This window comes from Asparagus officinalis, chromosome 7, assembly GCF_001876935.1.
Source record: "Asparagus officinalis chromosome 7, Aspof.V1, whole genome shotgun sequence".
In the NCBI taxonomy this organism is placed as follows: domain Eukaryota; kingdom Viridiplantae; phylum Streptophyta; class Magnoliopsida; order Asparagales; family Asparagaceae; genus Asparagus; species Asparagus officinalis.
Window position 1 is genome coordinate 2,843,649 of NC_033800.1, and position 12,531 is coordinate 2,856,179.

Below are 12,531 nucleotides of genomic sequence, written 5' to 3' on the forward strand. Positions count from 1 at the left end.
TTGTAAGGGCTAATCGGACCTGCCCTAGTGCTTTTCGATCTAATATTTCTCAGTCCTCGTCAGATTTTTTTTCTTCTGTCCTTTTACTTTACCCATCAGCGGACGGTAAAGATCTTTCTGGTACAGATAGTCCTCCATCTGTGACTTCTAGTAAGCGAAGTCTGATCCGTCAAACTTCTCAATTTTAGATTTGCCTTCTTCTGCCATTTCTTACACACACAGATATGAACAAGGGCTCTGATACCAGTTGTTGGGGAATTCAAGCTACTCGACCACCTGTCAAATATGAACCCTCTACGGACTTTTCCCTACCAGATCTTGTGTTAAGACAATAGAAAGAAGAAATCACAGCAAATAAAATTACAAGCAAAAGAACACCGAGTTTTAACTAGGCGTGAGATTTTACAATCTGTAAAATCTCTTCTCAAAATAAATCAAAACAGGAACTCTCTCTCTCTCTCTTAAATCCCCTTCTTAATTTCCAAGCTCACCCCCTTCTGTTTTGTTAGACACATATTATGCACTGCATGGTTTGGCCTATTCCTATAATGTATCCCATAAATTACGAAACAATACCGGGCAAATACCCTCTAATTAAATACAAATGCATGTAGCGAGATTTTCAGAGGAATTTGATTTTCTATAAGAAATTTCCGGGAATTAAAGACATTCAATCAGATAGTTCTCATTCCTCTCATGCTTTAAAATTAATAGATAGATATGGCCGGAGAGCTAGCATTTATTGATAACATCATTCACAGGCAATCATTCATTGGCATGTTCCTCTCTTATTTAAGCAGTGAACATAGATATAGTAAGCTGCGCTAGCCAGCAGCATACACAGACACACGTAGTAGGTGGATCGGATCAGTTGATTGATTCGGTAGTAGTAGTAGTAATAACAGTAGCAGCAGGCTTGGCGAACCGATGACCGTAGTTCTTGCACTCGTAGTAGTACATGTCCAGACAGCGGAAGCCGGGAGGAAATAAGACTGGTTCACACCTACGACAGTCTTCACGGCAGCCCAGGAGAGTCACATCCTCGCAATTGCAAAGCGGTGGCAATGACCTTGTGCAAATGCCACATACGTCGCAGGGAGGACCCTGACAGTAGTCGTCGTTGAGACTTGTGATGCCCCCTTGCTCTGCGCCATATATAGCATTATTAACTGTTGTTATATTTATGCATGATTGGTATTTTTTTTTTCTTTTTTTTTTTCCGAAGAAGAAATCACCTATTATGATCAGTACGTAATATTGATCAACACGACTAGCTAGATCCTTAGCGACTAGGGATCAAAAAAAAAATGTAATTAAAGTCGAGTGCGACTACGATACTCTACCGATGGTTTTGAGAACAGTACCATTGGGATGGGAACGAGCATTGGATCGAGCGGCCAAGAGCGCGGCGGCTACGAACACGAACACCAGAATCGATGCTGCGCCCCTCTTCATTTTGCCTCGAAGTTAATTATTGCTGGCTGCTTCTTAGTTTAGCTCGATGCCGTTCTCCAATCTCCTCTCCTTTGCTATTTATAGAGGGGGCTTTTCCCCCCGCCCCTAAAATAGAGTTGGATTATCTCAAGAACTAGAGGACCCAACGAATTAATGAGAATGGCAGGAAGTTGGTTGGAATTTAATGGGTTGGTTCATGTAGGGCTGATGCCTAATTAAGACACACCAGCTTCTCATGGACACAATATATAGCATTAGTTAATTTATTTGTATTATATACCGATAAGCAACGGTTTACTATCTTGATAGGTGTGAATCTCAACAAAAGCTATTATTGTTGCCACGTATGTAAGATTTGGAAAACTTGGCTAAATAAAGCAAACTAATTAGTATCTTTTTATGTTTTGCAGTATGGGCAGTATAGTCCTAAGATGATAACAGTTGCATCTCTTCGGTTACTTCTATAAACCAGAATGTGAGGAAAATTGATATTTATTAGTTGTCACCTTCCTTTTTTATTTCTATAGCGAGAGGTACGGGTAAATGGTAAACAGAGCTAATTTAGTAGGACATAGTTAAGTTAGTGGATGATTTTGGACCGAACAAAGAATGCCCCATGAATTCTTCTATTTATACATATACTTGTATTTATGTCCTTTTTAAAGGGCAGGTTACACGAAACTCCGAAGAACTTTCAGCTTATTAAAATAACCCGCAATAGCTTTCAATGTAGCACTAGACCCCCAATAACTTTTTTTAGAAAACTCCTGATATCATGTGGGTAAATTATCCTAAACCCCTAATAACATTTAAAATGCCATTTCTATTGTTTTTTAGTTCCAATTTATGGGGTTCTCTGCAAAACATGGAATACTTAATGGGGTTTCTGCTATTCCATAAGTTTATGGAGGTTTAGTGCAATTTTGAAAGAGAATGGGGGTTTGCAACAAAATAATTGTTTGGGGTTTAGTGTAATTTACACTTTTTAAAATTTTGACAAAATAGAGTTTGTTTGGCCATGGGTTACAGTATCCTTCAGTGATGTTGTTGGCTCAGGTACGTATTTTCTAGAAAACTTCGTAAACACAAATTTCTATACTAAAGATTATATTTCATTTTTTATGATTATATTTGGTATTTAAAGAAGTTAATAAGAAAATTAACTAGTAGGGAAGTAAGACAAACTAAATAATTCATTAAAAGAGAAGCATAAGCATCAAAATAACTAATTACACTGTCTTCAATATAATTAAATGATCCTTAACCAATGCCCCAGAAGGCACTGGTTAAAAGGACATAACCAGTTCAACATAGAAAGAATAATTCATGAATGTGGAAGCAACTCCTCAAAATTCGAAACATGATCTTAGCTAAATATGGCAATGCTGAAAATGTGGTGGATTATTAAACTTGGTTCTTATATTTTGTGCGTGACAATTAGGAATAAAGAATAAGTGTGAATGTGATGAGTGATTGTTGTGAATATTTGCAAAAGATAATAAATTGAATTTTAGAGGAGAGAAGGAAGAATTAAAGAATAAATGAAATCACAAGGCAAGAAATATGAATTAATAAAATCAAGAAATAAAACTAAGAATGAAAAGAAAATTTAAGAAAGTCAAGATGGAGGATTCAAAAGAGGTAAGAAATCTAGAATATAATCCACTAACCAATTTCAATTACAAAATATAAACTATTCTCTTTTTATCATATTTCAACTTAGATTTATTAAGCATAGATTATCAAACCATTTAAGGAAAGTGTAACCTATCAAATTATCATCTAAGTTAAAATTACTATTCATGATAAGAACAACAACATGATAATAATCCTAGAATTCATAAGCATAACCTATCAAACCATTTAAGATAAGTATAGATTATCAAATTCTTCTTCTACCGATTAGTTTTCTAGTTGATTATCCTAAACATGAATATTTTAAGTGTAAGAGAATAATTTGCATAATATAAAAAAATTAGACTAGCATCATACAATTCTAAGATTCCTATAAGAATTAATTTCACATCTTAAGAAATAAAAACAAGAAGAAAAAGAACTAATTACAAAATTAAAAAGAAAATAAAAATCTGAACTATGAACAAGAAATAAATCTAACTACAAAGAATTAAAATCTAAACTACAAAATAAATTACAAAAAATAAATGCAAGAAAATAAATCTACTCTACAAATTAAAGTGCAAAAAAAAATAAAAAGACAAGAAAATAAATCTACACTACAACCATGAATGTAAATCTAACTAATAAGCAATAATAAAGAAATTACTAAAAAGAAATAAAAGAGAAAAATAAAAGTTATATGTATATAATTTTTTTCTTCACTCTTTAATTCTTGGTGATTGTTTTCTATTTTAACGGGCTTTCTAAGTGACCATTTAACGAGTTTTGGGCCAATAAATCCCAACCTAATTGGGCTTAATTACTCAGTCAACTTAGGCTTTATAAGATAGAATCACCTTGAATTTAAGAGTTTTGTTTTTTTATGCTTATTTTTCGCACTCTTCTTTTATAAGGTTAGTTTTTTTTAATATATATATATATATGTGTGTATAAGTATATATAGTTTGAAAAAAAAATTGTGTAAATCAAGATAACTTGAAAAAAAAAAATATTTTCAACTCCAAGTTAAGCACGCAAAAATTTTATTATTTTTAATTAAAAGTCTAAGGTAAGACTTAAGTAAAGTATACTACTTGAAAAATCATTTCTTAAGAATTTTATTTAGAGTTATCATAAAAGGTGAACTTGAGTATATCACTAACTAGAATTAGAAAATTTAAAATCTATCAATTAGATCAATTATTACTTAACTCTATTAATTGGCAATTGATAATATTTTTATAAATTTTTTTTAGAAAAAGAAAAAAATGACAAAAATGCAACTAAAAAGGTAAAATAAAGGGAAAAAAATAACTAATTCCCACCCCCACACCTAAATTTTGCATTGTCCTCAATGCAAATTCGCTGATGCATAAAGTAAAGCAGATAAGACTTGAAGAACTTACATTTATTCGGTCGACAATGATGATAAGGATCTGCAATTACTATTAGTATGAGGATGAAGAAATCAAATAAGAGAGAGAAATTTGTAATTTTTTTATTTTATTTTATTTATTTATTTATTATAAATTTTTTTTATTTTTTATAGATAATGAGGTTTATGAAGAACCAATACCTCTTCCTCTCCGAGCGTAGAAAATTCTAAAAATGGTTTTAGACGTTGACCATTAATTTTGAAAATGTCACCATTTTTAGGATTTTCTATCTCGATAGCCCCATGTGAGAAAACTTGTTTTACAATAAATAAACCTGTCCATCGTGCTCTCAATTTCCCAGGAAAAAGATGTAATTTTGAATTGTACAATAAAACTTTCTGTCCTGGAGAGAAATTTTTTCATAAAATTGATTTGTCATAAAAAATCTTGGTTTTTTCTTTGTAAATTTTTAAGTTTATGTATGCATCATTTCGAATTTCTTCCAACTCATTTATTTGGAGCAATCTGTTCTTACCTGCCGAGTCTGAGTCAAAATTCAATTGTTTTATCGCCCACATTGCTCGATGCTCCAACTCCACTGGTAGATGACAAGCTTTTTCAAACACTAGTTTGTATGGTGACATCCCCAAATTGGCCTTGAAAGCTGTTCTATATGCCCACAGAGCATCACATAATTTTATAGATCAATCTTTTCTGTTATGATTAACTGTTTTTTCTAAGATTTGTTTGATCTGCCTGTTTGTGACCTTTACTTGTCCACTGGTTTGGGGGGTGATAAGGAGATGACAATTTGTGTGTGATTGAATATTTCCTCATTAAAGCCTCAAAAGAACGGTTACAGAAATGTGTACCGTTGTCACTGATAATCGCTCGGGGTACTCCAAACCGTGCAAAAATGTTCTCTTTCAAAAACTTGACAACGACCTTGTTGTCATTAGTTTTGCAAGCTACCGCCTCAACCCATTTTGACATGTATTCAACGGCTATTAGAATGTAAACATTTCCAAAGGAATTTGGAAATGGTCCCATGAAATCGACACCCCACAGATCAAAAAGTTCAACAGATAAGATGGGTTGTAAAGACATCATATTTCTTCTAGTGACCTTCCCTAAAAGCTGACAGTGGTTACAGACTTTGCAAAACTCATATGAATCCTTGAAAAGAGTGGGCCAGTATAGCCCAGATTGGAGAATTTTTTTCAGCTGTTTTTTTTTTACCAAAGTGGCCCCCAGAGGCTTGCTCATGACAAAAGGATAGAACACTCCTAGTTTTTTCAGTGGGAGCACACCTCCTAAAGATCTAATCAGGACAGTATTTGAACAGATATGGATCATCCCAGTAAAAATATTTTACTTAGGAGAGAAAACAGGATCTATCCTGTTTGGACCAATGAGAAGGGATCTGGATCATGACTATGTAGTTCACAATGTCGGCGAACCATGGAACAAATTCGATTTCTAAGAGTTGTTCATCTGGAAAATGTTCATTGATTGGGACGGTTGATGTTGGTGCATTTAGGAGTCGAGAGAGGTGATCTGCTACGGGGTTCTCTGTTCCCCTTCTGTCAAGAATTTGGATGTCAAACTTTTGAAGAATGAGAATCCATCTAATGAGCCATGCTTTAGCATCCTTTTTGGTCAAAAGATACTTTAGTGCGGCATGATCTGTGAAAACTTTGGTTAAGGAACCGAAGAGGTAGGACCTGAATTTTTCTAAGGCAAAGACTACAGCTAAAAACTCTTTTTTCGTAACAGAGTAATTTTGTTGGGCATCATTCAGAGTCCTACTGGCGTAGTAGATCACATGCGGTTTTCCATCAAACTGTTGTCCTAAAACAGCACCAATCGTAGAATCAGATGCATCACACATCAGTTCGAAGGGTAAGGTCCAGTCCGGTGCATGAATGATAGGAGCTGTGGTTAGCTCCTTTTTCAAACATTCAAAAGCTTTGAGGCAGTCGGGAGAGAAGACAAATGATGTATCCTTGGCTAAAAGATTGGTCAATGGTCTAGCAATTTTGCTGAAATTCTTGATGAAACGTCGGTCAAAACCAGCATGACCAAGAAACGATCTGACATCTTTGACTATTTTGGGAGGAGGGAGATTGGAAATGAGATCTACCTTAGTTTTGTCCACTTCGATTCTCCTATTGGAAACTACATGTCCTAAGACAATGCCTTGTTTGACCATGAAATGACATTTCTTCCAATTGAGAGTCATATTTTTCTCCCTACACCGTTCTAGGACCAGTTGAAGATGATGCAAACATTAGGAAAACGTGTCACCAAAAATGGAAAAGTCGTCCATGAAAATTTTGAGAAATCTCTCTATCATGTCGGAAAAAATACTGATCATGCAACGTTGGAATGTGGTCGGTGTGTTACACGGTCCAAAGGGCATGCGTCGGTATGCAAATGTTCCATACGGACTAGTGAAGGTGGTTTTCTCCTGATCTTCGGGAGCGATAGGGATTTGATTATAACCTGAATATCCATCCAGGAAACAATAAAACTCGTGTCCTACTAAACGCTCTAACATTTGGTCAATGAAAGGAAGAGGAAAGTGATCTTTCCGAGTGGCTAAGTTGAGTTTTCGGTAGTCAATACAAACTCACCATCCCGTTTGGATTCGAGTGGGAATCAGCTCATTAGCCTCATTTTGGATCACGGTGATCCCAGATTTTTTTGGAACAACTTGGACCGGACTCACCCATGAACTATCAGAAATGGGATAAATGATCCCATGATCGAGACATTTCAGAATTTCTTTCCTAACGGCTTCTTTCATCACTAGGTTTAACCTACGTTGAGCATCTCTAGTAGGTTTGGCATCATCTATCAAATGGATTCGGTGTTGAACAATGGTTGGACTAATCCCTTTGATATCAGCCATGGTCCATCCAATGGCTTCCCTTTTCTCTCTTAAAACATCTAAAAGAGCTTCCTTTTGACCGGTAGTCAAATCAGAAGAAATGATAACTGGTAAAGACTCGTTCTCCCCTAAGTAGGCATACTCTAGATTTTCAGGCAGAGGTTTGAGTTCTAACTTAGGGTGTTCCTCCACAGATGGGTGAAGGTGGACTCGGGGTTCTATCTCCAAAGGTTCTCATTGCCAGCCAACACTAGAAACATGATTGACCAGCGGTTCTATCTCTAGTTCGTCATGAGAAAGCTCCTCAATCATTAAATCAGATACATTTGAATCAGACTCACACTCTCCCTCTTCTTGTTCACTGGATATTTCTTGAATGAAATTCACTTCCATGGGTTCATCAGATGGATCACTAGGCTACCTTCCTAGGTTGAAGATATTGAGGTCAACAGTCATATTCCCAAAAGATAGTTTCATCTGACCGGTTCTACAATTTATCAAAGCATTTGAGGTGGCTAAGAACGGTCTTCCTAGAATGACGCGGATTTGACTTTTAAGATTGGAAACAGGCTGCGTTTCCAATATAATAAAATCAACAGGGAAAATGAACTCTCCAACTTTGATTAGAACATCATCTACCTCTCCTTTGGGAATTTTTACAGATCTATCAGCTAACTGTAGAGTGCATCTCGTCGGTTTAAGTTCTCCTACACCTAGCTGTTGATAGACTGAATAAGGAAGGAGGTTGACGCTGGCTCCCAAGTCTAGAAGTACCTTATCAATGTGAGTGTTACCTATGACGCATGGAATTATGGGACAACCAGGGTCCTTATATTTTAACGGCATTGGTTTCAAAAAAAATCACTGAAGTTGGCAGCTAAGAAGACTTTTTTGGGAACATTGGTGGTTCTTTTCTTAGTGCATAAGTCCTTCAAGAACTTTGCATAAGAAGGGATTTGTTCGATTGCATCTAGGAGAGGGATGTTGATCTTGACCTATTTAAACGTTTCTAGGATTTTCTTAACCTGCGGGGAGTTTTTCCTAGGTTTGAGTCTATCTGAAAAAGGGGCAACGGGCCTATACCTATTTAGATCAGGCTCAATCTCAAGTTCAGCGTTTTGGTCATCGGAAGGAATTGCTTCATCGGAAGGAGTGTGTTGGATGGGAGAAGGGGTTTGATCCGGTGGCATTCTAACTTGGTTGTTTATTTGTTTTCCTAATCGCAGTGTGTGAACTGCATTCACATGAGCTGGATGGTTTGAACTGGATCCATTATCTTTAGGGTTTGTAACAGGTTGACTTGGGAATTTTCCTTTTTCTCTCTCACTCACGGCAGTGGCTAGTTGCCCAAGTTAGGTTTCTAACCGGGCTATGGCTTGAGTGTTCGAGTTAAGCACTTGGCCGGTTATTTACATGAAGGAATTTAGAGTGGTGGATGACTGGGTCAACATGTTGGTAGTTTGTGTAGAAGCTTTGATCATAGCTTCTAAACCCTTTTCTAAGACACTCAATCATTTGTCATGATCAGAATTTGAAGGCTGATGAGGATGAGGATGTTGGGTTGGAAAAACTGGGTTAGCTTGTTAAAAATTATTTGGTGCATTAAATGGAAGTGTATTTCCCCTAAGGAATTGTTGGTTCGACGCGGGAATGAAGTTTTGATTTCCAGGAGAATTTCCTTGGTTCCATACAAAGTTGGGATGCTTTCTCCAACCTGAATTGTATGTTAGAGAAAATGGATCATTTCTAGGGTGCTGGAATGCAGCGTTCATCTGTTCTAAAGCATGGTTATTTCCTAGGAGAGGGCATTTCTTTGAAACATGAGTAGAAGACTAACAGTTATGACATCCCGGGGAAGAAACATGATTGATTTGAGCTGGAGCTCGTTTCTTAACTTCTAAGGTTTCTAACCTCTGCAGAATCGTCGCCATCTTTGCTTCAGAAGTAATGTTTGACTCCAGGGAAATACCACTAGACTTAGATTGGGGAACTGATGAAACCCTGTCATCACAGTGTTCCCACTGCATTGTTTTCTCGGATAAACTCTCTAGAAATTCCCAAGCTTCATCTGTGTTTTTCCTCATAAAATCTCCCTGACACATCGATTCTAAAGATGTTTTTGAAGAATAGTCTAATCCTTCATATATGACTTGGCACAATCGCCATTTTTCTAGATCATGATGAGGACATTGGGTTAAAAGATCTTTGAATCGGTCAAAATATTTCCAGAATGGCTCTCCCGGGATAATTTTGAAGTTTTGAATAAAAGATCTTTGAATCGGTCAAAATATTTCCAGAATGGCTCTCCCGGGATAATTTTGAAGTTTTGAATGATGTTCCTTAGCTTTACCGTTTTGTGAATAGGAAAAATTTCTTAAGAAAAACTGTTACAAATTCATCCCAGGTTGAGATGGAATTTGTCAGTAAGCTGTACAGCCATTTTTCAGCTTTATCCTTAAGAGCAAATGGAATAAATCTATGCTTAATCGCATCTTTGATTAATTCTCTTATTTTAATCATAATACACACTTCCTCAAATTCCAATATAAAAATATATGCATCTTCTGTTTCATTTCCTAGGAATTTGGGAAGCATGTTTATGTAATGCGGTCTAAGCTCGAAATTTGCTCCATTTGCTTCGGGAAACCTGATGCAAGATGGAATTGCATTTCTGATGGGGTAACACATATCCTGGAGAACGGGTTGATTTGCCATTTCTGATGCAAGATGGAATTGCATTTCTGATGGGGTAACACATATCCTGGAGAACGGGTTGATTTGCCATTTCTTAGATTGGTTCAACACGGATTAAACTATCCTGGAGAACGGGTTGATTTGCCATTTCTTAGATTGGTTCAACACGGATTAAACGATGAGAATTATCACTAACCCAAGTTTACATACACCAAAACAATTTTTTTTTTTATGAGGAGAAAAAGATAAAGAAAAATCCTAACTAAAACAAATCAAAGCAACCACTTTTCAATCACTCTAATTCTAGGGTTTAGCCTAACTCAACTAGACCAGCTCCTAACCAAAAAATCCTACAGTGAAAAGATTAAAGTTTTACCCAGGTAGTTAGCCAGGTAAGGATAGTACTAGAGGGTGATCAGGGATCAATTAAGTATCTCGTTCCTTACAGAGCGCTTTACACAACCCCTAAACATTACCTTAGACACCAACTAATCTGAGAAAACTTAAATCAGTTTACTTAAGGATTTCTTGTTCCTTATTGAGCTCAAATCCTTAGGGACCAACGTCTAATGAGTTTTAGAAGGCTTGGGTTTGTGAAATAATGAATTAGTGATTTGTGGGCTAAGGAAAGGGTGATGAAATCCCTTACCTTATCTTGATTATGGGTTTTGCCCTTAAGAATGTTTTAAGTGTGTGCCAAATCAAGTGCTACAATCACTTTGGTGAATTCCCACAAACTATATAAAATACAACCCTAGAAATTAAAAGCGACTAAAAAGGATGATAAAAAGAAAATCTTTATATTTTTTAATTATGGTCAACAATAATCAAATGTGAGAAGAGAGCTCTTGTTTGAATTTATTATCTTTTTAGTTAATGTCCAAGTGAAAGGTGGATTTTATTATGGTCAACAAAAATAAAATCTTTTTGTTTTTTTTAAATCCTAATTGTCTCTAATTGTGAAGCTAACTAAAGAGGGTGGAATTGAAAACGCTAGAAAGAAGACTTACCCGAAAGCAATTCTCCAAGTTCTTGATCTTCAATCTAAGATTTTTAAGCTCCAAGCGGTCCTTCACAAGAAAAACACACAAGTTAAAGAACCAAAATAATAAAATCCTATTTTAGCACCTTCCCCGGGAACGGCGTCAAAAACTTGATGCGGCATAATTATGTTCCAAAATTACAAGTATACAATTGATCAAGTTATAGTATAAAAAGTTATCGATCCCACGAGGAATGTGATTTTAAGAGATTATTAGAATAGGTTCTTATGTTGTGTACGTGACAAAATAGGATTAAAGAATAAGTGTGATTGTGATGAGTGATTGTTGTGAATATATGCAAGGGACAATAAATTGAATTTTAGAGAAAAGAAATAAGAATCAAAGAATAAATAAAATCAAAGGCAAGAAAGAAGAATGAATAAAATCAAGAAATAAAATCAAAAATGAAAAGAAAATTCAAGAAAGTCAAGATGGAGGTTTCAATTTAAGATATGGGAAATCTAGAATTTAATCCACTAACTAATCTCAATTACAAAATATAAACTATTCTCTTTTTATTATATTTCAACTTAGATTTATTAAGCATAGACTATCAAACCATTTAAGGAAAGTATAACCTATAAAATTATCATCTAAGTCAAAATTACTATTCACGATAAGAACAACAACAAGATAATAATCCTAGAATTCATAAGTATAACCTATCAAACCATTTAAGATAAGCATAGATTATCAAATTCTTCTTCTACCGATTAGTTTTCTAGTTGATTATCCTAAACATGAATATTTTAAGTGCAAGAGAATAATTTGTATAATATAAAGGAAATTAGACTAGCTAGCATCATACAATTTTAAGATGCCTACAAGAATTAATTTCACATCTAAAGAAATAAAAACAAGAAGAAAAAGAACTAATTACAAAATTAAAAAGAAAATAAAAATCTAAACTATGAACAAGAAATAAATCTAACTACAAAGAATTAAAATCTAAACTACAAAATAAATTGTAAAAATTAAATACAAGAAAATAAATCTACTCTACAAATTAAAGTGCAAAAAGAAATAAAAAGACAAGAAAATAAATCTACACTACAAGCATGAATGTAAATCTAACTAATAAGCAATAATAAAGAAATTACTAAAAAAAATAAAAGAGAAAAATAAAAGAAATGCAAACCTTCAAACTGCTCTTCATCTCCATCCTCATCATTCAACAAAGAGGAGAAAAGACAAATTTAAAGTGGTAAAAAATTATTATTATTAATTGCAACAAAAGTTATAATTTTTGGAAGATATTCTCAATTAAGAGTAGCCCTCCTCTCCAAATAAAGTTATAAAATTTTCACACTCTAACCCCTCACTCTCTATCCATATTTATAGTAAACATCAGTGAATGGGAGCCATTGGATTGAAATCTTATCCAAAAACAACAAATTTCAGCCTTTAATTCGTAACAAACTGTACGTCAGTATCGATGCCAGTATCGATAAGG

At 34.9% G+C, this 12,531-nt stretch overlaps 1 protein-coding gene across 1 annotated transcript; it reads right to left on the bottom strand.

Annotated features, from left to right (window-relative positions):
* LOC109850080 (Bowman-Birk type proteinase inhibitor D-II-like) lies at positions 662–1,526 on the bottom strand. Its single transcript, XM_020419996.1, has 2 exons — positions 1,365–1,526; positions 662–1,145 (listed from the first exon to the last, which is right to left on the bottom strand). The coding sequence occupies exons 1-2, from the start codon at positions 1,453–1,455 to the stop codon at positions 868–870; spliced, it is 369 nt and encodes a 122-aa protein (XP_020275585.1). The 5' UTR covers positions 1,456–1,526; the 3' UTR covers positions 662–867.